Genomic DNA, 25,210 nt, shown 5'->3' with positions numbered 1-25,210 from the left:
GTCTGTTCTCACTTTCTGGTGACATTATAAATAAGAAGAGGGCAGCACTGTCTCCTGTAAATGTAAACAAATTTGTTTGTCCTAGCAATTGGCTGAACAAGAAGTAGGACTGAATGGACTTGTAGGTGCTGATGTTTTACATTGTTTTGTTTTCGAATGAAGTTATATAACAAAAAAAAATCTACATTTGTAAGTTGCACTTTCACGACAAAGAGATTCCACTACAATACTTGTGTGAGGTGAATTGAAAAATATTATTTCTTTTGTTTATCATTTTTACAGTGCAAATATTTTAATAAAAAATAATATACACTTTGATTTCAATAACACAGAATACAATATATATGAAAATGTAGAAAAACATCCAACATATTTAATAAATTTCAATTGGTATTCAATTGTTTAACAGTGCAATTAAAACTGCCATTAATCGTGATTAAATTTTTTTAAATTAATCCCACGAGTTAACTGCGATTAATCGACAGCCCTACTAGGTTTCCTTTTGAGTTTTCTTATCCAAGTACACACCTGACCTAGCCTGCTTAACTTGTGAGAACTGATGGTATCTAAACACAAGGCTGGTTGATTGCAGCTCTGAATTAGAGGAGTCCAACTTAATATCCACTCTCTCCTCTAGCATAGAAACCTACCCTTCCCTCAGGATATAACTGCAAATCAATCATCTCCACGTCAAGCGATAACATGAACACACTTCACAAGGAATGAATGATTAGAAGATAAATCTAAAACTTGTGACTCCTGTAATGCGGAAGGATTTGGATGGCAGTGAAATACACATTAACTTGAATAAGGGTAGGGTAGGCTTTGTCTGTAGGGCACCCAAAAATCAGAACATATGGTCATGCCATATTCTGCTCAAACAATGTCTCTGTTTGGACCCCAGTATTGCACAGTTGCTGTGGATCTCCTATATTATAAGGTGAACTGAGCTGTTCAGGAAATCAGTGTTGACAGCAAACTCACAACAATTAAGCAAACAATGGGCTCCTTTAGGAGAAAGTAGTTCCAAACCTTTGGTTGAAAAATGTATCCGCGTAAAAAAACTACAGGCCCAATTCACCATTGCAGCCAAGCTCGGCTTAACTGCAGACTGGAAGGAGGCAAAGTATAGGCAATTAAATCCTAGATAATATCTGTTTTTTTCTATGTCTTTGAGTGAGCGAATGTTTATTGGGGAAGCTGGAATATTTTTAATCTATTCAAGTAAAGCAAGACAATATAAGTGTCTACAAAGTCTCCTGTTATGTCCATTTCATGGAGGCAAAGCTGGAGTGATCACCAGACACAGATGTCATATGCTTTCTGGTTTCTAGTTCTTTTTTGTTTTGATAATGCATATTCTTTGATCTTGCTGTTCCTCCTCTTAATTTTTGTGTGCCTATAAAATCTTCATGTTAATGTAATCTTCCAGCTAAACTGCTGGTTTGATTCTTGTGATCTCTTAAACCTTTAGCTATTCAAAAGCAATGTTCTGGTGTGTAGAAAGTAAACACAGTCTTAGAGACACATAAAGATAATTTCTGACATACACCAATAAGGATTAGAAGACAGCAAAACAATTCTTTGGAAAGCCTTTATAGCTTTTTGACTCTAAGTTACGGCTGTGTGAAGAAAAATACTGAAGCCTAACAAACCACAATATATCTAAGTAACTGATACTGTGAGGTTTACTCAACTTCTTTTAGCGCTTCTGCTGTGTTAAAACAGGCCTACAATGCCTTTTTATGTGGAAATCTTCTAGTTGGGTGTGGTGGGGAAGCCGTTTCTGTGACTCATGCTGCAGGGAATTCCCTAATGATTTAGAATATTTTTACTTCTGGACATCTGCACAGTTTCCTTTAACTCTGCAGTGAGCAGTTGATAGGAGTGAACTACAAAGAACCATTCACTGTTGAGCCATTCCATTTTAAATGGGTTTTGTATATTGAAAAGTTCAAAAAAACCCATACTAATGAAGTAGGTGTACCGTGTTTTCATCACTAGTAACTCCAGGTGCTTACCACAGACTGAAAAAGTATGCTAAAGCAGAGCTGGATGACGTGCACTCAGAACAGAAAATGCTTCAATAACGGCACATCACAGTTATCAGTCTTTAAATGTCAGACTTCCTAGCAAATCCCTGTGTCTTCAGTTGACAATTACACTGATCACCAGCTGTAAATTATGACAAACAACACTAATATTGCCCTTCCAGACTCTTAGATCCATCCTGAGTAGAAAGAGCCAAACGGTTTCCTGCTTGCATAGAAGTTTTCTTGTTTGTGTAGCTGGTTCCTCACACTAGGCCTGATCCAAAGCCCATTGAAGACTCCCAGAGTGGGGCCAAGATTTAATCTCCAGTAACTTCGCTGGGCTTTGCTCTATGTTCTCTGTGGCGTGCCTCCCTTCCCCGTGCAAAAAAATTAAAACCCTGAGGCATTCTCTTGATCCAAAAGAGAAGCAAAATGTGAGCTTTGGAGAGAGATTTCCCATACGTCTATCCCTTCAATATACCGTAACACAATGTTAACAAACACTCTGACTGAAACGAGGCATTTGATTTGGAGAGCGGATTTTAAAAATACTTTGTAAACATAAATAAATAAATTGGAAAAGACTCTCTCTTTTTGTATAACAACTGCCCATTTGGGTACAGTAATTCCAGAGAGTAAACTTTAACGGGAATGCCTGAAATGTGTCTGCTTCAGCTTTGTGTTATGTCTGTAATTTGAATTATTTGCATTTTGGAAAGGTATAAATTGCTCTGGTGTACTTTTGTTGGTCCTTGGCCAAGCAGGGAGTTGCCTTGGGCTGTGAGTCAGCCAGGCTGATGCAGATGTGGCAGACTTACAATGGAAACTTTTGTGGTTTATCGGTCCTCACTCCTCAGGCACATTCTGACAAGAGACGGTATCCTACATACTTGGTAGGATACTGGGCATATGTGGCACTGGAAGAAAAATACTTTTCCCTGAGAGAGGCAAATGTTTCAAGCCCCCACAAATTGTTCCATTCCCATCTTTTTTTTTCTTTTCTTTTTCTTTTTCTTTTTTTAATTTCAGCTGAACTGTATAAACCTGCAAAACATGTTTACTGTGAGAAGTTGACGTAGTGGTCTAAGGTTTCCCTCCTGGAGTTGATCCCAGTCCGTGGGCGTTGAGATTTCCTTCTCGGTTCACCAGACGTAACATGAAGAATTGTCTACTTTTTTTGTCTCTGCTTCATAACAACTTCTCCTCCTTATGTTTTGGTTAAATGAAATGTCACTAACTCTTAATGAGTCGTCTGTTCCCCCGCCCCCTTAAACAGCAAAGGTCTGGACATTCTCAAGAGAATTTCTTATTGGAGCAAAAGCTAGTGCTCTTATTAGCTTCTAAATAATAGCCAAAGAATAAACATTTTATATAGAACAGTTTAAATTATATCATCTAAAATGTTTCTGAAAAAACTCACTCTTTGTCATCATAAAAATTTCAAAAGCACATAATGGCAGCACTGGATGAGGTAATTGAAAGATTAGCTGTAGAAGGAGCCATTTTGAATTTTACAAAAATATTGGCAAGAAATAAAAACAGAATCCTGACTCAAGTCATTTATCTTGCAAGGTGGAAATTAAACATAAGAAAAAAACCTGAAGTTTGGTAATCCACTTACAAAGGCAAATTTAACACATGCTCACTACTAGACTGCACTTCTTTAGGTAAAAACACTACTAAAGCAGAGGTTCCTAAGCAGACTGTAACTCTGAATAGTTTGTAGTGCTGTCAAAATTCTGATATTTTCATAATCATGTGAATTTTGACTTCAGTTTAACTTTTTTTTTTTCATGGAGAAAAGATGGGTCCCAGTTTGACGGATTGTGGTCAGGTTTTTTTATTGTCAATTTAGAAAAAGCATCTGGTGGATTAATTCTAAAGTTATCCCCAGTACTCCTGCGAGGTCTGTTTAATCCTGGCAGTCCTAAAAGACACTGCTAGAAAGATTTGAGTGCTGGTATAGCTAATTCTTCTCTTCTTTCTCCCTATTATTACAGTACCTACTGCAGAGATTTTTTCTTGTTAATTTTTATTTGGTGGCCTGATTTAAAATGGAGGAAGAAACTAAGGCATATATGCTGATTATTTCTAATAGAAACCATTCCAAATTAGCTGTGCTCAAAGTGTGTAGCATTCACACTGTGTGTCTTTTTTTATGTTAAAAAGAAATAATTTTAGACGTAAAAACAGTCACCAAAAGCCAGTTCCACTACAGCATTCCTTTCACAGTGGGAGTGGTGTACACAAAAATATTATTTACAGACATTTGTAATAAATCAGACCGTTTTAAATGTGTCACCTCCATCCTTGGCATGAAAGCGAAGAGAGAAGAAAAAGTGCATTCACTGGTACCTTCCAGAGACGCTGTTTTTTAAAACATGTGAACAGCTGTGTGGTGAAGTTCAAAATAACTAATATTTGCATTTGCATGTCCCAATGCTGCAATAAATATACAAAAGATATGACATCAAGTTTAATTTTCCCATTCACTCCAATGACATCTCATGCGCATTAAACCACAAGTGCCCCTGCTGCTGAACTCAGACAGCGATCTGTTTGTGGCCATTTGTACATATTTTTCCTTTTCTGGGCTCAGGGAATGGAAATCTTACATTTTGTATTATTTTTCTCATTTCCCTGCTGTTGAGTTTTGAAGCACCGAGAAACAAAAAACAAAATATCTCCTCACTGACCACTTGTTCCTGTATCAGTGAATTTTTCAAAAACAAATATTTCCCAAAAGAAATCACCAGAAAACCTAAACCTCATGGTTTAAAATTAATCTCATGTGGACACATTGAACTAATAGAACAGGACTGGCCAAAGCGCAGCCTGCAAGCCAGATGCAGCCCCAAAATTCTACAATGTGACCCACAGACATACTAGGAGCAGATCCTTCACTGGTGTACATCGATCTTTAATGTGGAGGTGTCACGCACAGACACTACACTTCCCAGCAATGCTCCCGCTTGATCTAAGCAGCAGAAACTTGAACAGCTCATGTCAGGCTGCTCATATCAAAATAGAATATCGCATGCTGGGACCTATTGAAGATGAGGACAGCTATAATTTGATACCCTTCATTACACTGCTCCTTTTAAATCCTAACTTTTGGCTCTGATAGTATTTATCATTCATACATTTCAAAACACTATCCAAAGGGAGGCAAGCATCAATATTCCCATTTTACATATGGGGAAACTGAGTGGTGAAGTGAGTTACTCGTATTAGTGGAGGATTTTAATCTCATTCTCCTTACTCCCATCCTAGTAACCTGTCCACTGGACCATGCTCCCTCCCTTTTAAACAAACTAAATGGGAGCCCATGCTCCTGGCAAGTTACTTATGTGCCTTCTTGGTTGGGCAAAGTTTGGGCAACCCATCAACAGAACTATTTTCCTTCTTCCTCCACCCCAACAGAGTTTTCATAACGTGTCAACAGCTGTAGGCTCAGGCTGAAGGGGAGAAAACAAAGCACAGAACTAGATTTATTTTTCTTCTTCTTTTGTCTTTTAGATGGTCACCATGTGTGGGAAATGGAAGCCAAAACCGACAAAGAAATGTGCAAACCAGTAAGTATGCCTTAAATATTGTAACACCGCCATTAAAAATACGTTTCATTTCTCTAGCACTCTTCTTCTAGAGTGGGCTTTCCAAGACTTTGGCACTCTTTCCCAACCCTGACAGACCAAGTAGTAAGGCCTTCCCTCTTGGAAACCTTTCTTTTAATGGGAGTGGGGACAAAAGGCCTTCAATGAAATCTGTTCTGAAAATAAATGCATTTGGAATGTGTATTTTCAATATCTGGATGGGGCCAGCCTGTGACTTATTTTTTCTTTTTGCTGGCTCAATTCCACTTTGAGCTCAGCAAAGAAAGAAATACAGTTCTGGATTCTGCTTTTGCCAAAAAAACAAAAAAACCCACCAGACACAACACTTTCTCTGGCTTCCTTGTGCCTTCTCCAGAAAGATTTGGAAGCTCCATAGGAGACCAGCTTCACAGTTTGAGAAGCATACATCTTTACAGACTGGATCACTGAAATCATCCCTGAAATGCAGCTATTTATAGGTGGGAAGCACAGCCTCTCTTCCAGTCCAGAAATCCTACAAAACAATTTATTAGAAGTGAAGAATAATTTATCCACTACAGGAGAAATGTGGGCAAACTGTTTAAAGACCTGAATCTGAAACCAGCCAGGATACTAATCACTATCAGTCACTCTTACTCATTCAAAAAAGTCCTTGGTGTCTTTTGGTGATCAAAAACAGAGCCACAGTTTTACTTTTGGGTCTAAAAGTTGATGCCGTCAGCAGCTAAGTTTGTTCTTAGCACCCTTTTGGAACATTGTTCCACTAGTAATTCAGGGAAGAGAGCTGTCTAAGGGATCACCAGCACCACTTCCTGTAGCACTTGGTGTCCTTTTGAGATTTCCCAGCTATGCATTGACCAGGCCTAACCTTTCTGGGGTGAGAAGAGCTGACAAGATCACCCCTCAAACTGACATGGGTGGAGAAATATGTTAAATAAAAATATTTCATTGTGGAACATGGAAGTATTAAAAAGGAAAATCTTTTTGTGATACCAAGAGTAAGCGCTAATCACACCATTTAAAGCTTCTGTTCTTTCTATAGTACCCGTACTGGGCATCAAAGCAGCTCAAACAAATGTCACCCAGTAATACCCAACTCTGATCTCATCATTCTGGAAACTACTCCTCTAAAAGTATAAATCCTTGGCAAGTAACATCTACAAACATGATACATGTGGTACAGCTTTGGTTATCCTTCCTTCACACTTCTGACCCCAGTAATCAACCTCATTGCTGAAGAAACCCAAATCTAGGCCGAGCTGCAGGAAGTGTTAGCCAGAAAGGACCCAAAAAACCTGCTGCAGGCACAACCTTCAGTCCCACCAAGGCTTGCTCACCAGTTGGTATGCAGTGATGATATTTCTCTCTTTGGGAATTCAGCAGACATTCCCATAGTTGATGTACCCGTATTATTGTGCAGAGCTACTGTCTTAGATATGTACTGACTTTCTAATGTTTGTTTCTGTAGAATTCATTGGTGGTGGAGATACCACCTTTCCGCAATCAGAGAATTACCAGTCCTGTTCAGGTCAATTTCTATGTCTGCAACGGAAAGCGGAAGAGAAGCCAGTACCAGCTATTCACGTATCTTCCTGCTAATGGTAACAATATATTTCTAACCTCAGGTAGTGGAAACTAGAGATATGAATATTTGCTAAAAAGATACAGAAAAAGATAGAATGTAACTAATAATAATTCTGTAGCTCACTTGAGCAATTCAGGGCTGTAATTATTGCTATAAAATAAAAAATGTGAGCTGCCCCACTGGGCTGTCTCTTAATCTGCTGTCTGAGGAAGACACCTTCCAAATAAAGTGTTTCCTTGTTGGTGGTATAGACTTCTGAGCTCTCTCTTGTTGGAACAAAATCACAACAAGCATTATTCATTGTCTGCGAAGCCTGTGGCCGCAGGGGGACCCTGGATTGTGCCTGTGTCTGTACATGCTCAGTACATATAAGATCTCCTCATGTGGCATATGAGGAAAAAGAAGGTCCCCTGTGCCCGTGGGCAGCAGAAAGATTCTTTAAAAAATAAGATTGCTGAGCTGTCTTTCAGGCTTCCTTGAGAGACAACTCCCCAACCCCAGAGAGCATATCATTCGAACAATGCTTCTGAACTCACCCCATAAACTGTGCTGTGCTCTGAGCTGGAGCTGGCATGGGATTTGTCCTGCCACCCATCCGTCACCTGCCTGCCTTTCTGGGGTTGGAAATTGAGTCTCAAAGTGAGGTGAGACTCCCTCCCAGTGTTACTTACAGGCCACTGTGAGTGCTGAACACACAAGCTCCTTGAATGTGGAGTTGAGAGGCCAGTTCTAGCCTAGGATTGGGTTGTGGAGTAGTTAATACTATTTTCAGGACAGGTGCCTGGCCCCATGTCAGAGATGAAGTGAAGTCCATCTTGCTGTCTGTCAGGTTGGTGGGCCAGAGGGACCTGTCAGTGACTCTCTGTAGAACAGGCCATACAATGGAGTAAGAGGGAGCGGGCATTGCTAACTCTCTATTGAACAGCTTGGCTCAAGAAGCATTTTTCTTTCCCTTGAGAAAAACAAGGTCCATTGCACTCATCTTTTCCAGTTGGTTCTTGCAAAGTCTGCATGCAAGAGGATATTCAGTGTACCACTTAGAAACTATTCCAGGATATCCCATGAGAGAAATCAGATTACGTGGCTACTTTCTTAAAGTGCCTTCTGTCCCCCTACTTTCTTACCATTCAAATCAGAAAATTGCTTTCCAGCTGAATCCTACTTTGGAGCATTGCTGAAAAGCATAAGGGGAAGGGAAATCGGAAGGTGTCTTATAAAATCCTTTATGTATATGAAAGGTTTGGGGTATGGGAATTTTCACAACAAGTGTGGTAATCTGTGCTGTTTTGGAACCTTATGTTGCCAAATGCTGTGAAGTGATGGTAACCTACCAATACTAGGTGCATTCAAGAGAGAGGTGTGCACAATATTCATCATAAAAAAGGTAAATTTACTCCTGTTTATTTACATTTAGTTATAAACTTTAAAATGGATCAATTTCAGAGCCCTGTTTTGGTGAGCTAAGAAGGTTTATTTAAAGTGAAAGTGATCTAATCGTTGAGGGAAATGGGTTGGCAAGGAAAACATGCTTAAATTCACACTTTTCACAGGTTTCCAATGTGAAAATAGCCATTTTGTAGGAATTTTACACAAAGTAAAATGTGATTTGCATGATATGGCTTGGAAAAAACAACCCTGCAAACATTCTAGGTGAAACGCCATCAAATACAAATGTTGAATTTTACCCAACTCTAGTTTGAGGCCAGTCCTGACTTTTATCATGACTTTAATTCAGAATAAAGCATCATACAATAACAGGGAATTTGACAGCAGCAGATTACTCCTTAAATGTAATAGTAGGACTCTACTGAGATGGTTGCCCCAGGTTTTGTTGAATTAGCCTAATTATGCAAATCTTCTCTGCAGTGTGTATGTCTATGTATAGTCAAAGATTGTGTAACTCTTCTAGATGACAAACAGAAGAGTTATCATTCTCTTACATGATGCCTTCAGCAGCAAACATCTGTTGTGATGGCCAGAGCTAGTGCTTACCTAGCCATATAACTTCCATAGATATTTAAATCTCAAGTCCATTGCTGACTGCTATTTGCACTATCACACCTTCTTTCAAACAATACTCCTTTGTTTTTCATCTACCTGGCCCTGACTCTCCATTGCCCTGTACCTTATGCAGTCATGTACACGAGTGCAAAGTGGGTGTAAACCACTACCATTCGGATTTGGTAGCACTTTACAATCTCTTTGCACTGGTATAAATAACTTCCCAAGAAACAGGCAATGGAGAATGATTTCCTACTTTATTATGTTGAGCCCTTACAACAATATCATTTTTTTGAAACACCACGGGCCTGATTCACCACTCCGATACTGGTTTTATGCCCATGTAACTCCAGGGACTTCAAACCAGTGCAGTCTTGATTGACAGGTGTAGAACCAGTGTAAGAGAGTAAAAAATCTGACCTGGGAGACCCTTTTTATATAATATATAAATAAATTTAAGAAACATGCTGATTTGTTTACGAACTCCCTTATGCCTACAGAAGTAGTAAGGACAAATATATTTTTGTAATCGCCTGTAATTATTCAAAGAGTTTAATTTTTGTATTTGGTGATGCTTGTTGTTGTTTGCATCATGACCTTTACTGGTAAGGATGAGACATCTTGACTATTTTCATATATGTATATACATGCAAAAATTAAACTAATAGTTTAGCACCAAACTCAGTTATCTCCAAATATGCTATATTTAATGCAGGTTTTTTTTAAGCTGCACTGGTTTATCTAATTTAATTCACAAGCTTCTTGTAGTTTGCCAAGATATTATAGAAAACCAAAGTTCTACTCATCAAGAAAAAAATAATTAAGCCAGCAATTACTATGTTATCTAGGTAAAAAGGTTTTAAAAAATAACAGAGGCGTATTTGTCCAGTTAACTCCTCCTGATTTGTACAGACAAAATCACACAAAGTGTAGAGGCGATAGATTTTTAACAAGCAAATGTCAAAGTAATCATCAAGTATTAGATGTGGGTTTACGTGGCTATTGGGATTTTTTTTGTAAATATTGCTGCAGTGTTATTCTCTACTGTATATCAGCTTTACCCTGAAGCGTGCAGGCTTTAAACTTTTGACATTATACACTGGACATATCTGTCACACAGAATATAAGCAATTTCCTTAACCTATTGATGTAGGTGAGTCCGCACAGCTCATTTTTTCATGGCCAAATACCAGAAAATATCCCAATTTGCTCCCACTGTTCAATGGTGTAGACTGTTCATCTCTGCAAAGCAAAATGAGTTTACCCTTCAACAGTCCACCCTTTAAAGGCGGTCTTCATGGTAGCCTCTTTTCAATATTTGCTCCATAGGCTTTATTAGTATAGAATGTAATGTTACTTGTGAAAAAGCATTAGCCAACTCTGCATTTGTACTGTATTTTCATCTAGAAACACCATTAGTATGTGTGCTAAATATTTTTATTTTGTGTAAGATTGGATATGTTTTTGTTTATATGAATTTGTTATATGATTAGCATAATCATTTATGTTAATAGGAATATTAGTGGACATAATCAGTAGGGTTTGGGGAATTATCTAATCTGAAGGATGTTATAAGAGAAGGAAAGCACTTAAAAATGTATGCTACTGTTAAAAATCCATTTGAGATTCCATACAGCACGTGTATGCTACTCTTAAGAAGGTCTAGATAAGACTAGGGTCCAGATTTTTAAAGGGGTTAGACATCCAAATACCTTTGAAAATCTAGCCCTAGTTCCCTGTCTCAGATGCAGATGTTTAAAGTTGTCCTGTTGCATGGAATTTTGGAAAAAGTTGAGAAGATTTTAAGAAATTCATTAACTATTAGAGTTAGTTGTCTGCTTATTCAGATTTCTTTTGAACAGATACATTAAAAATCAAGGAGACCTTTTTAGGATTTTGTCTCTCACAAAGAGGGGCTTAGTGTCATCTAAAATATCTGTGCTGTCTGCAAGAGTGCTGATGTCACATACTGCTTTAGTTCATCCAAAATTTCTCTCTTCCATTACATTTTGCCATGTAAATGTTATTTAACAAAGCAGGGAAAACAATCAATGAGTTTATTTGTCCAGGAAAGATTGTTATGATGCGGGGTGGGGGGAATGCTAGGACTTCCAAACTGTCTCTGTAAATTAGATCTGAAAATAGAGGCCAAATTCTGTTCCCAGGGCATGTCTACATTGCCCCACAGCTCAGACTATGAGGGTGCGAAGAGCAGTGCACACCAAAAAGCTGAGCTGGAACTCCTCCGTGTGGATGCTGCAGGTGTGAACTAAAAGGTTCCTAGTTTGCATTAATGTAGTCCTCTTCAAATAGGTCTATATTAGTGCAAAATAGAAACATTTTAGTTCACACCCACAGTGCCCACACAAGAGGGTTAAGGTGCAGTACTTTGGTGGCACTGCTGTTCACACCCCAGGACTTCAAGCTGTGAGGCAGTGTAGACATACCCTCAGATACACCGGTGTAAACTCGTTTAAAGTAAATCTGTTGTCTTCAGTGAAATTATACCAGTGCAGCTGAGATCATAGATCTTAGTTATCTTAAAGCACTAAAAGATGTTTTAAGGTGTGTTAAATATAATAAAGAAAACCAGATCAATCAAACAGGAAGCTACCATTTTTAAAGTCTAATCACATAGCCTGAGACACAGGAAATACCAGTCTTGATCACATTAAAGAAAGGGAAGAGGCTGTTTTTTCACACTATTTTAAGCTATAAATAGCAAAGGTTTTGTGTATTCAGTGTAACTTTTCCCGTTTAAAAAACATTGTTTTTTAGGAAAAATTTTGTGTTTCATCGGTGAAGTTAATAGGAAGTTGAAAAAGTTGGTGTACCTGTTACACTGACACCAAAAATATTGTTTCGTACATTGTTGTTGGTAAAATATTTCCTGTTCTATGTTTCACTCGTGCTTTTAACTCTAATGAATTATTTTAAAATAATAAATTACTTTATAAATGTTATCCCTACCACTTTTGTTATTTAGTTAAATGCAGGTGATGAGCTGCGTGATCTTCATTTAAAAGCTTAATATATTGGATACATTTGGGGATGTTTGCTTCAGCATATGTGGGCCAATTTTCAAAAGAGCTCAGCTTCTTTTTTAGCAACTAAATAAGCACCCAGTGTGCTGAGCTCTTTTGAAAATCTGGCCACTTATTTAGGGGCCTAAATAAGAGCTAAGTTCTTTTGAAAATCTAACATAAGCTTTGAGTGCTACGCTCTTCTGAAAACCTGGTACTTAGTTACTAGATATATCTTATTAATGTTTCATAGCTTTGCAGTATGAAAGTGATGAAAGTTCTTAGTGTGCTTTTGATCAGTGATCAGTGCCCACTGCATATTTTTTTCAGCATCCTACTCAGCTTCCTGCCTTAGTTCTAAAATAATCTCCTGACTATGCTGCAGAGGAGTACAATCAGCAGTTTTCTAGTGATTACATTTAGCAGTCACACCTCCATTTCGTCTCCCCTCTTCCGCCAGCAGTTCACTTTCTAAGTTAACATGCTACATTAGTCATATTAGCTGAAAACAATAAAATGAAGATGTAAAGCAGTGAGCTTTAATGTGACATAGAAAGCAGCTTTTATTGATAGCCACCTGACACATTTCAACTTGGAACTTTTGGTGAACTTTCATATCTGAGGCTGGCAAAATATGCATCCTTGCTATGTCTGCAAACTGATCATAGGATTACATGGGGAACCTGGGCCAAATCCTGTCATGGGGTTGTAAAAAGCTCAGAAAATGCACCAGGTCAGGTAACATAAGGTTAGAAAGAGGACCTGCTCTTCAATGAGCTTGCAAGATAAGACGGGTGACAGTGGTGTATGTGTGTGTGTGAGAGAGAGAGAGAGAGATTGAGAGAGAGACAGACAGACTAGGAGAGTTGTAGACCCTGGCTTGCAGAGGCCATTCGGAAAGCTGCTGACTGACACACCCAGCGCTCATGACAGGCAGCTAAACCCAGATAAACCAAAGCAGAAAGAGAAAGTAACCCTCACAGCTGCTTATGCTACCACACAATTCAGCCCCAGAGAAAGTCACTTTTAGTTAGTTCAGGGCTAACTCAGAAAACCAAAGAACCAACAGTGCAGATGTGCCTGAAGGTGGGTGTAAATTGTATTTATATCCACTGTAAATCAACTTTCTGCTGCCAAAGCTGTGCAAAGAGGGGCTTAGTGTAACTGTGAATTAGGCCCAAACTCTCAAATATATCAAAAATGACATTGGCAGCATTGACAAGCATTCTCCCCCATCTTCTTTTTATAGGCAGCAAGATTCTTGAAGGGTGTGTAGTAAAGTCTTCACTAATCAGGGCAGAATAACAAGGAAGGTGGAATGGCTTGGATGCAATTTTTCTTGACTTTTTTTTTTTTAAGATGAAAATATGAATCATGGTTGCTCATTTCTACACAATGTGCTGTTACAATTTATTTCATTTTGGCTGCTATGTGGCTGAATGTTACTTTTGACATTTAACAGTACAACAAAAAGCAGGCAAGGCTTTGTCAGACTCCTGTTTCCACTTAAACAGTGGATAAATTCATCATAACTGGGCCATCAACTCTTGTTACATTCCAGCAGCTGAGTGTGTTCTAGAACAGCAGGAGAAGTGGAATCTCAGTTTTGAGCCTTTTTTCTCCAATATTATGCTGTTGGATTCCTCCCCACCGTCTGCCCCTCCAATGTGTATTTAGCTCTAGTGCAAGGGCTTCCATCCTTCACTCAAATGAGAATCCCATTAGCCACTGGCCAGAGTCAAATAGCCACACCTCATTTGCAGATTGCGCTCATCCTGGCTTTTAATAAAGAGATTTGGGCTATGGACCCCACTGGTCTCAGTATGCAGCGCTCCATCTTGATCTGAATGGCCTCCCACAAAGATCGCAGAGGAACATATCATAATGAGACCTCTCTGTTGAGGTTAAGGGTGGTCACTTCCTACACTGGACTCCAGAGTTACAATTGACCTGTAAAGTCCATCTTGGTGCCACTGGTCACTTGTAAAAGGTAATTCTGAGAATTCAGGGCTATATATTCTGGCACCTGAACTCTCACTGAGCAGTATCTCACTTAGCAAATAGTCCGACTGACTTCAAGGTACTGTTCAGCCTGAGTCAGGATGGCAGAATCTGGCCTGTGGTTCTTATCACTGAAGCTTCCTGAGCTCTCCCCTAAACGTTAGCATTTTAAGGGCTATCATTTGCCACCCTTACACAGGTGATGCCAATGAGAATACTCAAGATGTGAGTGTAATCAGGGTTGGACCATTAGGCTCTTCCAACTGGTTTAAAAGCCAAAGAGTAAAACTTCCATAAAGGAGATGAGGTTTCAAATTGTAAGGGCTAGATAATATAACCATTTGGTTTTGTTCTCCTGGAGTGGCTCATCAGCATAATTAATCTAGCTCTGTAGTTGATGCTGAAGGGAATGCTGTTCTGGTGATTGCATCAGATAAACTATATAGGAGAAAATGTATTTTGTAGGCTGTGGAGAAGGACTGTTTAAGTCTCTGAAGGAGAAGGCTGAGTAAGAGCTAAAATGGCTCAGAATAGCCAAGATCAAAACACGCTGTAAAGAGTGATGAAAAATGACATGCTGGGGTAAAGCCAGATTAGCCTGCTTGGTGCTGATGATGATAGAGTAGGAGTAAAAGTACTGGTGGTATATTAGAATGTAGCCATTGATTGGCCAAAGAAACCTTCATTAGAGCAATTTACGGCACACTCTGTGTGTTAGTCAGCCTAGAGCCACCAGACTCTGGAGAGAGAGAAAGGAAGAGAAAACCTAAATAAGAGAGGGGCTTACAGAAATCCCAGGGCATATAAATATTTATAGCATAGAAAGTGAATCTTGTGAACTAGTTAACAGTAATTCCTGTGTTTACATGATGAAAAATATGCATGTTTGATTGTGATTCTAATCTCAATACACAACTTCCATCAATAAATATTCCTTTAAACCAACAACCCCCTTGAAGATTACATCCCACACGGGCTGTACAATTCTGCCTATATACTATAGGATGCATAAATTATGGCTACTCCCACATTAATGCCTCTTTGGGCACTCTGCCCACAATTTACATTTTAATATTCACAACTCCCTGGAGGGAAAGCAGACAGAGAGAGGGATGCAAGAGTAATGTTAAATCTCTTGATGTAATATTTTACCATATTGCAGAACAAGGGTGCCTGAATCCCACATCTGTGTATTTATTAGGGCTGTCAATTAATTGCAGTTAACTCAAGTGATTAACTCAAAACAAATTAACTTGATTTTAAAAATTAATCTTGATTAATCACAGTTTTAATTGCACTGTTAAGCAATAATAAAATACCAATTTAAGTTTATTACAAATATTTTTGGATGTTTTTCTACATTTTCAAATATATTTCAATTACAGCACAGAATACAAAGTGTACAGTGCTCACTTTATTTTTATTACAAATATTTGCACTGTAAAAAAGATAAACAAAAGAAATAATATTTTTCAATTCACCTCATACAAGTACTGTAGTGCAATCTCTTTATTGTAAAAGTGCAATTTACAAATGTAGAATTTTTTGTTACATAACTGCACTCAAAAACAAAACAGTGTAAAACTTTAGAGCCTACAAGTCCATTCAGTCCTATTTCTTGTTCAGCCAATTGCTAAAACAAACAAATTTGTTTACATTTACAGAGATAATGCTGCCCGCTTCTTATTTACAATGTCACCTGAAAGTAAGAACAGGCCAGGCATTTGTATGGCACTTTTGTTGCCGGTTTGCAAGGTATTTACATGCCAGATATGTTAAACCAGTGGTGGGAAACCTGTGGCCCGCAAGCCACATGCAGCCCATCAGGGTAATCTGATTGCAGGCCGTGAGACATTTTGCTGACATTGACTGTCTGCAGGCATGGCCCCCCAAGCTCCTAATGGCCATGGTTCGCCGTTCCCAGCCAATGGGAGCTGGCATCTGGCTGCCGCTTCCCGCAGCTCCCATTGGCTGGGAATGGCGAACTGCGGCCACTGGGAGCTGTGGGGGACAGTGCCTGCGGACACTCAATGTCAGCAAAATGTTTCATGGACCACAATCAGATTACCCTGATGGGCTGCATACGGGCCGCAGGTTGTCCACCACTGTGCTAAATATTCGTATGCCCCTTCATGCTTCAGCCACCATTCCAGATGATGACACTTGTTAAAAAAATAACGCATTCATTAATTTTTTACTGAACTCCTTGGGGGAGAATTGTATGTCTCCTGCTCTGTGGTTTTACCCACAATCTGCCATATATTTCGTGTTATCGCAGTCTCAGATGATGACCCAGCATATGTTGTTCGATTTAAGAACACTTTCATTGCAGATTTGACAAAACGCAAAGAAGGTACTAATGAGAGATTTCTAAAGATAGCTATAGCAGTCGACCCAAGGTTTAAGAATCTGAAATGCCTTCCAAAATCTGATAGGGATGAGGTGTGGTGCATGCTTTCAGAAATCTTAAAAGAGCAACACTCCAATGCAGAAACTACAGAACCTGGACAATCAAAAAAGAAAATCAATCTTCTGCTGGTGGCATCTGATTCAGATGATGAAAATGAACGTGCATCAGTTCGTGCTGCTTTGGATCATTATCAACCAGAACTTGTCATCAGCATGGAAGCATATCCCCTGGAATGGTGATTGAAGCATGAATGGGCGTACAAATGTTTAGCATATCTGGCATGTAAATACCTTGCAATGCCGGCTACAACAATGCCATGCAAACTCAATTCGCTAAACAAGAAGTAGGACTGAGTGGACCATTGTTTTATTTTTGAGTGCAGTAATGTAAAAAAAATTCTACATTTATAAGCTGCACTTTCACAATAAAGAGATTGCACTACAGTACTTGTATCGGGTGAATTAAAATACTATTTATTTTGTTTATCTTTATACAGTGCAAATATTTGTAATAAAAAATAATATAAAGTGAGCATTGTACACTTTGTATTCTGTTGTAATTGAAATATATTTAAAAGAAAGACATTGGTGTTGCTTTTCTTTTCTAGGTAGGCTAAATCATCTTTCCTTCAAGCAGCAAAAAGGAATATTTGCTATAAGAGATGATCACAAGAAATCTTGATGAAACAAGTCCCATTTCAGGCCTAAAATTAATCTATTTTAATGGGGGGGGAGGGATAGCTCAGTGGTTTGAGCATTGGCCTGCTAAACCCAGGGTTGTGAGTTCAATCCTTGAGGAGGCCACTTAGGGATCTGGGGCAAAAATTGGTCCTGCTAGTGAAGGCAGGGGGCTGGACTTGATGAACCTTTCAAGGTCCCTTCCAGTTCTAGGAGATTGGTATATCTCCAATTATTACCTATTCCAACCAGACATCTAGTTCCAACTCAGAACTTTCAAACAACATCCCAAGTGCTCAAGCCACATTATTTTGGATTGCAACTGGGTCATACAGGCAAAGTATTTGGAGACCATAAAGATCTGACAACTGTAAAGTTTTGTTTTAAAAAAATAGAAAGAAAGCTCTAGCTTGTTTCACATGTTTTTTAAAATCATATTTTGACTTGATTTACTCTTGTCAAAGTTGCATGATTTATTTTCTATCATAAGACATTAATCATGTCTCTTAGAAATCTCTTTTCCCCCCGTATTCAAAGAAATGTAATACATACTCTCTCTTCATTATTAACAAGCACACAAATTAGATGTCCCTGGGCTATCCCTCCAGTTTAAAAGAGTGCACATGTCTCTACAATATGTAGTATCGTCTTCATTTAAATATGCGTTGAACAACCTAATAGTTTAACAGCAGTTGAAAAGCATTTAGTAATTGAATTACCTGAAAGTACTTTCTAATCAGATAATGGTGCTGTCTGAGAATATACGCAAAATGAGATTATAGACATGAGCTAGGTACAGGATTTCAGTCTATTTGGATACTATGCTGATACATACACACACATCAGAGCCCTTAAAACCACACATGTAGAAATGTACAGGACAATCATGCTGACTAATTGGAGAATTGCTTTAAAATTAACAAGATGAAATTCAGTAAAGACAAGTGCAAAGTACAGCACTTTAAGGAGGAAAAATCAAGTACACAACTACAAAATGGGGAATAACTGGCTAGGTCGTAATATTGCTGAAAAAGATCTGAGGGTTATCATGGATCACAGACTGAATCTGAATCAACAATGTGATGCAGCTGTGAAAAAGGCTAATATCACTTTGGGGTGTATTAACAGGAATGTCATCTGTATGACATGAGAGGTACTTGTCCCACTCTACTCGGTACCAGTGAGGCCTTAGTTAGAGTATTGTGTCCGGTTCTAGGTGTTACACTTTAAGAAAGATGTGGAGAAATTAGAGAAAGTCCAAAGGAAAGCAACAAAAATGATAAAAGGTTTAAAAAAAAAAGCCTCAGCATGTTTAGTTTTGAGAAAGATTGATGGGGGGGACCCGATAACAGTCTTCAAATATGTTAAGGGTTGTTCTAAAGAGGACTGTGATCAATTATTCTCCATGTCCACTAAGGTAGCACAAGAAGTAATGGGCTTAATCTGCAGGAAGGGAGATTTAGGTTAGATATGAGGAAAAACCTTCTGATTATAAGGATAGTTAAGCACTGGAATAGGCTACCAAGGGAGGTTGTGGAATCTCTGGAAGTTTTTAAGAACAAGTTGGACAGACATGTGTCAGGGATGGCTTAGGTTTACTTGGTTCTGCCTCTGCACAGGGGGCTGACTTTGATGACCTTTTGAGGTCCCTTCCAGCCCTATGTTTCTAGCACTGCTACTCATAAATAAGGAAAGCAACCAATCAGCTTTAAAGGTATCTGATTTCTTTCCCTAAATGGGGGCAGCAATCAAATGAATCCTATAAATGGACAATTCCTGATTCACACTGGTGGAAGCAAGACAGATCTCTTCAGGTTCCTCTATTAGTGGCCATCACAATAATACCTGAGATGAGAATTGGGCACCGGGGCTGTGTAGTGTTTCAGACAGTTGAATCCTATCACTCCATAGAAGACCCAGCGGGCCAGATCCTAGTCTGTGTTTAGTCTGCTTAAAATTGTTCTTGTGGTGTAAAGCAGCCATAAAGCTGGCAAAAACACAACCTTCCTCTATCCCTCCATCATAGAGGTGCTCCAATAGCTCCTACCCCGTCGTACCTCTGACATAGAGGGTACAGCAGGGGAGGGGAGGGCCTTGTTTGGGTGCTCTGGTGATCCCTGAATACCTGAAAGTTATTTATGCCAGAGTCTGGCCCAGTCAGGGGTGAATAAACATGGTTTAAAACTAGGTTTATTTCATATTCCCTCCCCCTTCCTTCTCCCTCCTCTAGTCTTTCACCAAGCTCAGCTCAGCCATCCCAGGGACTCTGGGTTAATGACTGAAGTTACTCAAGACATACTTTGTAGGCCCAATAAATAATAAAGCATTGTCATTCCCATCCCACCACTACCACCACCATAGCCATCTAGGTGTTTACAAATAGGGGAGGACAAATGCAGTAGGAGAAAATGTATGTAGTACATGGGCCACATTGCCACATGAGTGCTGTGCCCCCAGGGTGACTCAATCTGTTTTTTGTTTTGTTGGTTTTTAAAACCTAGCCTTAGTCCTTCAGAAAACGTATCTTTTTCAAAATGAAAAAATTAAAATAGATTAAATGGCTTATGTGTTTTGTCAAAGATTTCTTCCTTTTCCCCCTCCCTTTCCTCAGTTCCTAGAATGCTTCTGCATTTTCATTCCTCTTTCCTTAGTGAATAGCTGTTGGCTGAGAGAAGAATTTTTAATGGGATGTCTTTGGGTTCTCCCTTGTTAACAAAACTATGCCAGTTGTCAGCTAAGCAGAGGCAAAAAAGAAGCCACAGTTTACATAATCCCTACAATTATTAGAAGAGCACAGGTTGGTTTACTATGTATTGGTGCTGCTTTGCACATAAACGACTTAAAGGTTCTAGATTGCTCGGGTGCCTTTCATTTCTGTGGCACTGGTTCAGTTCTGCCCCAAGATGTTACAATCTGGTAGTTGTTTGGTGACCATTAGGAATGAATTGATTAATATAGTTCCTAGTGGAAAATGTCCACATCACACACAAAAAGCACCATCTCAAGACACACCTTTGTTGAGAATCTCAGCAGAGAGTCCAAGAACTGAATAGGCCTGTAGACTGAGCTATCGTCTTAATCGCTAGAACTGTTAGTACCTCCATGAGAGGCCTGAGACACCCTGACAGAGTATTGTGAGGAAGTTTGCATTCTCTCTGCAGCTGTTATATAGTAAAGCAGGAGACTTCAATCTTTAGGGTGGACAATTTGTCAATTGTCACCAGCACTGACTTTTGCTTAAAAATCAAAACGTGGGGTGAAATCCTGAGTGTATTGAAGTAACAAAAATATGCTTAAAAGGTAAGTAAAAGTGGGTCCAAATTGATAACCATTTCTAAATTAGTGAGAATTAAGAGACTTCTAGATCAGTAGCAGATGAGATGACACATGTGGTATCTTCTGGAGGGATGTCTGGTTCTCTGTAACAGGGTTGTTCTGTTTGGATCTAGACTACTTGATGAGAGAGCTTTTCAAAGGCACATATAGCATTTAGTTGCCCATTTCAATCACAGACTTTAAGGCCAGAAGGTACCATCATGATTAGCTAGTCTGACCTCTTGCACATTGCAGGCCACAGAACCTCGCCTACCCACTACTGTAATATGTCCATAACCTCTGGCTGAGTTACTGAAGTCATCAATTCTTGACCTCAAGTTACATAGAAGCCACCATTTACTCTCGTTCAAATCAGCAAACATCCCATGCCCGATGCTGCAGAAAAAGGCAAAAAAATAACAAAAAAAAACAATCCAACCCTAATATCTCTGCCAATTTGACCTGCAGCAGAATGTCATCCTAAACTCTTTTATACTCCTTCAAAAATCCCAGCCTAAATTGTCACTAGTGGTGAGACATTTATTCACAAAGTTCAAGAATTTTGTGTGTGTAAGTGATGAAAAAATTATGTAGCTATTTTTAATACAGTATCCAAAATTTGTAGATAGGTTCCAGATGAATATATCCTATGCTGCACCTTGAACGGTGGATATTTTGTTTGATATGCTCTATCAAACCAAGGGCAAAATAAATATAGGACAATAAATGTCTGGATTGTTAATACATGTGTGGAAATGTGACTTGATTAGGTTACAGTTAATAAGAATAAACATCTGTACCATTGAAATGATTATATTTTCTCTATTCATTTGTGTTAATAATGACAAAAAAATAAAAGGGTTTTTAAAAAACCCATCTGGATTGCTAAAGTGTAAAAGCAAACAGACTTGTTAGAATTGTCTATATATGTATGTACATATATGTACATTTTAAAAGCTTTTAGGAACCCGCTCGTAAATGTGCATGATTTATTATTTTTCTTCAAGGCTTGATATATTAACTTTTTACCTTCTAAGAAAAACCTTTCAGTTAAACCCAGACTTGCAACACTCACTGAAATATTTCTCCCACATTCAAACCCACACAGAGGGCCATTGTTTTAAGCCTAGTGACTTGATATGATGTCATAATTGCTAGTCTTTCTGAGCAAGAATTGGAGGTAGCTTTGATTTATTATAGCCAGTGCTGCTGCCAACACATGGTTCTCAGAGCTTCACATTAAATGAGATGACGAAATGACACAAGTCCAGCAGCCTAAAGTGATATCATCAAGCCATTTCAAAAAACAATTAGCACAGTTAAACTGCTTATCAGATTAATTTAGAACTTTGAACATTTTCATATTTTAATATTTCAAATTATGGACTGTCCAAGATCATTAGTAAACCAATCTAATGCATTATATAAAAGCAAGTATTTTAAAATAATTAAGAACATAAGAACATAAGAAAGGCCCGGGTGGTCAGACCAAGGTCCCATCCTAGCCCAGTATCTGCTGTACAGTGTGGCCAATGCCAGGTGCCCCTGAGTGAACCTAACAGGCAATGATGAAATGATCTCTCCTCCTCCCATCATCCTCTCCATCCTCTGACTAAGGGAGGGGGGGGACCATTCTTTACCCCATCCTGGCTAATAGCCATTTATGGACTTAGCCACCATGAATTTATCCAGTCCCCTTTTAAACATTGTTATAGTCCTAACAATTAACAATGATAAATCAAATATATTTATTATTCCTTTGCACAGTAAAAACCTGATTTTTGCAAAGCTTTGGGATTACTCAAGTGAGTAAAATTACTCCCATGCACAAGCCTTTGCAGGATCAGGCATCATGTTTGTTGTTTGCTCTTTTATAAACTGTGATCTCATTGTGGTTATTTGTTATTGGTACGTCTCAGAGTGGAGCAAAGGCAGTTTTTAATTTTTCATTGTAATAAGCTGAGAGTCTGCAGTGCAGAGTGTTATCTCACCACCACAAAGCAGCCCTAAAACGGCATGCTTATTGACGTTTGAGACTGCTGTATTAAATTAAAATATAGTCCCGTTCATGCTAATAGTGTTGATAGATTCTGAACAGCTGCAGGGCTTTTTGTTTGTCATTTTAACACTGTTTTGTAGCTAGAATTGTAGTGTCTTGTTCAGCTTGGTGTCATTTAAAGAAGACGTTTGAGCTGACAGCCAATTTGAAATATTTGACCTAATAGTGTAAAGTAGATTGAGTTAATACTGTTTTCTGTTAAATATTAACTCCAGAGCTATTAATCATATTCTTGGCATCTCATGGCTTTTCCTCACACATAATATGGGGAATCTTATGTCACATGAAGCAAAACAATCTAAGAGTCATAGGTGTCCAAAAACTGAATGACAGAGGCCCAGCAATTAGCTTCATGGCAAATTATGCCTTCTGAAGGGTGCATTGAGACTTAATACCCGGTATCTGGCCTCAGATTTCTAAAGGTTTGAAGTTAGCATGAACATAAGACATAAAGGTAAATGGTGTCAGATACATTATGCTTTACCATTACTCTCCTGTTGGCTGATGATCTGCCACAGCCATGGCAAAGGAACCCACTGGATTGGTCCCTAAGCTAGAAGAAGATGTCTTGATAATGCAAGCTGATATTTAAGGGGCCAGGCTGCTGGTGTAAACTGGTGTGGCTCCATTGGGTATGTCTAGACTCTACGCTGCAGCTGGGAGGTGTGATTCCCAGCATGGGTAGACAGACTTGCACTAGTCCACTTGAGCTAGTGTGCTGCAAAAAAATGGCAGTGTGAACGTAGCGGCACAGGCGGTGGCTTGGGCGAGCTGCCTAAGCTCCAACCCAGGGGGTCGGCAGGCTGGAACTCGGGTGGCTAGCCTGGGTTTCCACCAGGGCTACAACATCCACGCTGCTATTTTTAGCATGCCAGCTCAAAGTGAGCTAATGCCATGCTGGGAATCACATCTCCCAGCTGCAGTGTAGACATACCCAAAGACATCTGTGGAGCTATGCTGTGTGCTTGACCCAAATAAAAGTCATGAAAGGACTATAGGGATGGAGATAGCCATTAGCTGGTATGTGAGGCCCTTCTTAGCCTTATAATGTGACAAAGCAAATACTTGTAACTTGTTTGTTGTTTAAAGAAATGCCTTGGTTTCCAGGATAATAAACTGATGCCACAAACAGGGCATCGAGTAGTGAATGGTGATAAAACTAGAGACAGACCCGAGAGAAGAAAAAATGCCCTTAATTAATTTTTTGATGATGTGCATAAAATATACAGGACCTGATCGTTCCCTGTGTAGTCATTTGCAAAATGAATGCAAAACACCAGCTTTCTGACCAGTAGCCTTTTATACCAGCTTCCGCACCTCCCATTGGCAGGGAACGGCAAACCGCGGACACTGGGAGCTGTGGGGGGCCGTGCCTGCAGACAGTCAATGTCAGCAAAATGTCTCGCGGCCTGCAATCAGATTACCCTGATGGGCCGCATGCAGATTGCCCACCACTGCTCTATTACCTCAGGCTGTTCTTTTTCACAGCTTTGCAGTGCACACCTTTGGGGAAAGTTATGTATTGATAAGTCCGGCCTCGGTCCTCAGCTGCACCAAACTTCTCGCTGCTACAGCTGAGGAGGGTGGCTTTCCACTCTTCTGATCCTGGGCCAGCCTGGGGCTGAAAAGGCCCCCAGAATAATTTAGAGCAGCCTATAGCTGTGACAATTGAAGGGTTGGCCCCCAATATGCCTTCTATGCAGAAGTGTGTGTGGGAGGCTGACTATCCCAGCTCTGCACAACTTGAGGATACCCTTGCATCAGGGGAATCCTTGGCTGCCCTTTTCTGGCTTTCCAGCTGCTTTGCTCTGTCTCAGTAGCAGAACAGAGGGAAAGGATTCAGTGGGCCTGATTCACCACTGGTTTACTCCAGCTTTACACTGCTGTAACTCCATTGATTGCGCTGTCAGACAACTGATGTAAGGCAGTTCTGAATCAGCCGACACTGACATGCTAACTGTGTGTTCAGTGGAGTCACACTGGTAAACAACTGGAGTAATACAGAGATGGATCAGGCCCCACAATGAGGAGTAGGTGTAATCTACAGGATGTGGTATGGCAGAAGAGTGAGTTTATAGCCAGAAAAGTAACCAATGCAATGATGTAAGAAGGTGAAAAGACAAAGTCTGGGTCCTGCTTATGATCTTACATCCCGTTTGTTGCTTTTCTTGCCACACCACCACCTCCTCCTCCTCCTCCATCAGCATGCAAGCTACAGCAATTTACACAGATTTACTGATCTCAATTACACCAACTTTTGTGCACCTCTTAATTTATGAGGTCTCCAGGTAAATAGTGGCTACTTGGACATGTACTTGGAGGTTTCTGAACTAGTTCAGCTAAATCTTGTCTATTAAATCCCACAAAGTGTTTTTCCAGTGTCAAAAAGAAGTCCCCAGTGTTAAATACTGTTTATCTGCTAATCTCATTACTAATATAGGTATTGTACTGGGCGAGGGAAAAAAAAGCATTAATGCTGAAATTGTTAAAGAATGTGGGCCCTATTCCCGACT

General features: G+C 39.4%; 1 protein-coding gene across 5 annotated transcripts in view; it reads left to right on the top strand.

The window, feature by feature from the left end:
* NFATC1 (nuclear factor of activated T cells 1) overlaps positions 1-25,210 on the top strand; it is a 143,992-nt gene that overhangs the window by 79,756 nt on the left and 39,026 nt on the right. For 4 of the 5 annotated variants that reach the window (XM_039525288.1, XM_039525286.1, XM_039525287.1 and 1 more), the window contains 2 exons: positions 5,553-5,608; positions 7,095-7,227. In XM_039525288.1, the coding sequence (XP_039381222.1) occupies positions 5,553-5,608; positions 7,095-7,227 (189 nt within the window). Of the gene's footprint in view, positions 1-5,552; positions 5,609-7,094; positions 7,252-25,210 lie in introns of all 5 variants that reach the window. The other variant, XM_039525290.1, reaches the window with a different exon arrangement.

This window comes from Mauremys reevesii, linkage group 2, assembly GCF_016161935.1.
Source record: "Mauremys reevesii isolate NIE-2019 linkage group 2, ASM1616193v1, whole genome shotgun sequence".
Taxonomy (NCBI): Eukaryota; Metazoa; Chordata; order Testudines; family Geoemydidae; genus Mauremys; species Mauremys reevesii.
The sequence above is the reverse complement of the archived record's forward strand: the minus strand, read 5'-3'. Positions and strand labels throughout refer to the sequence as shown.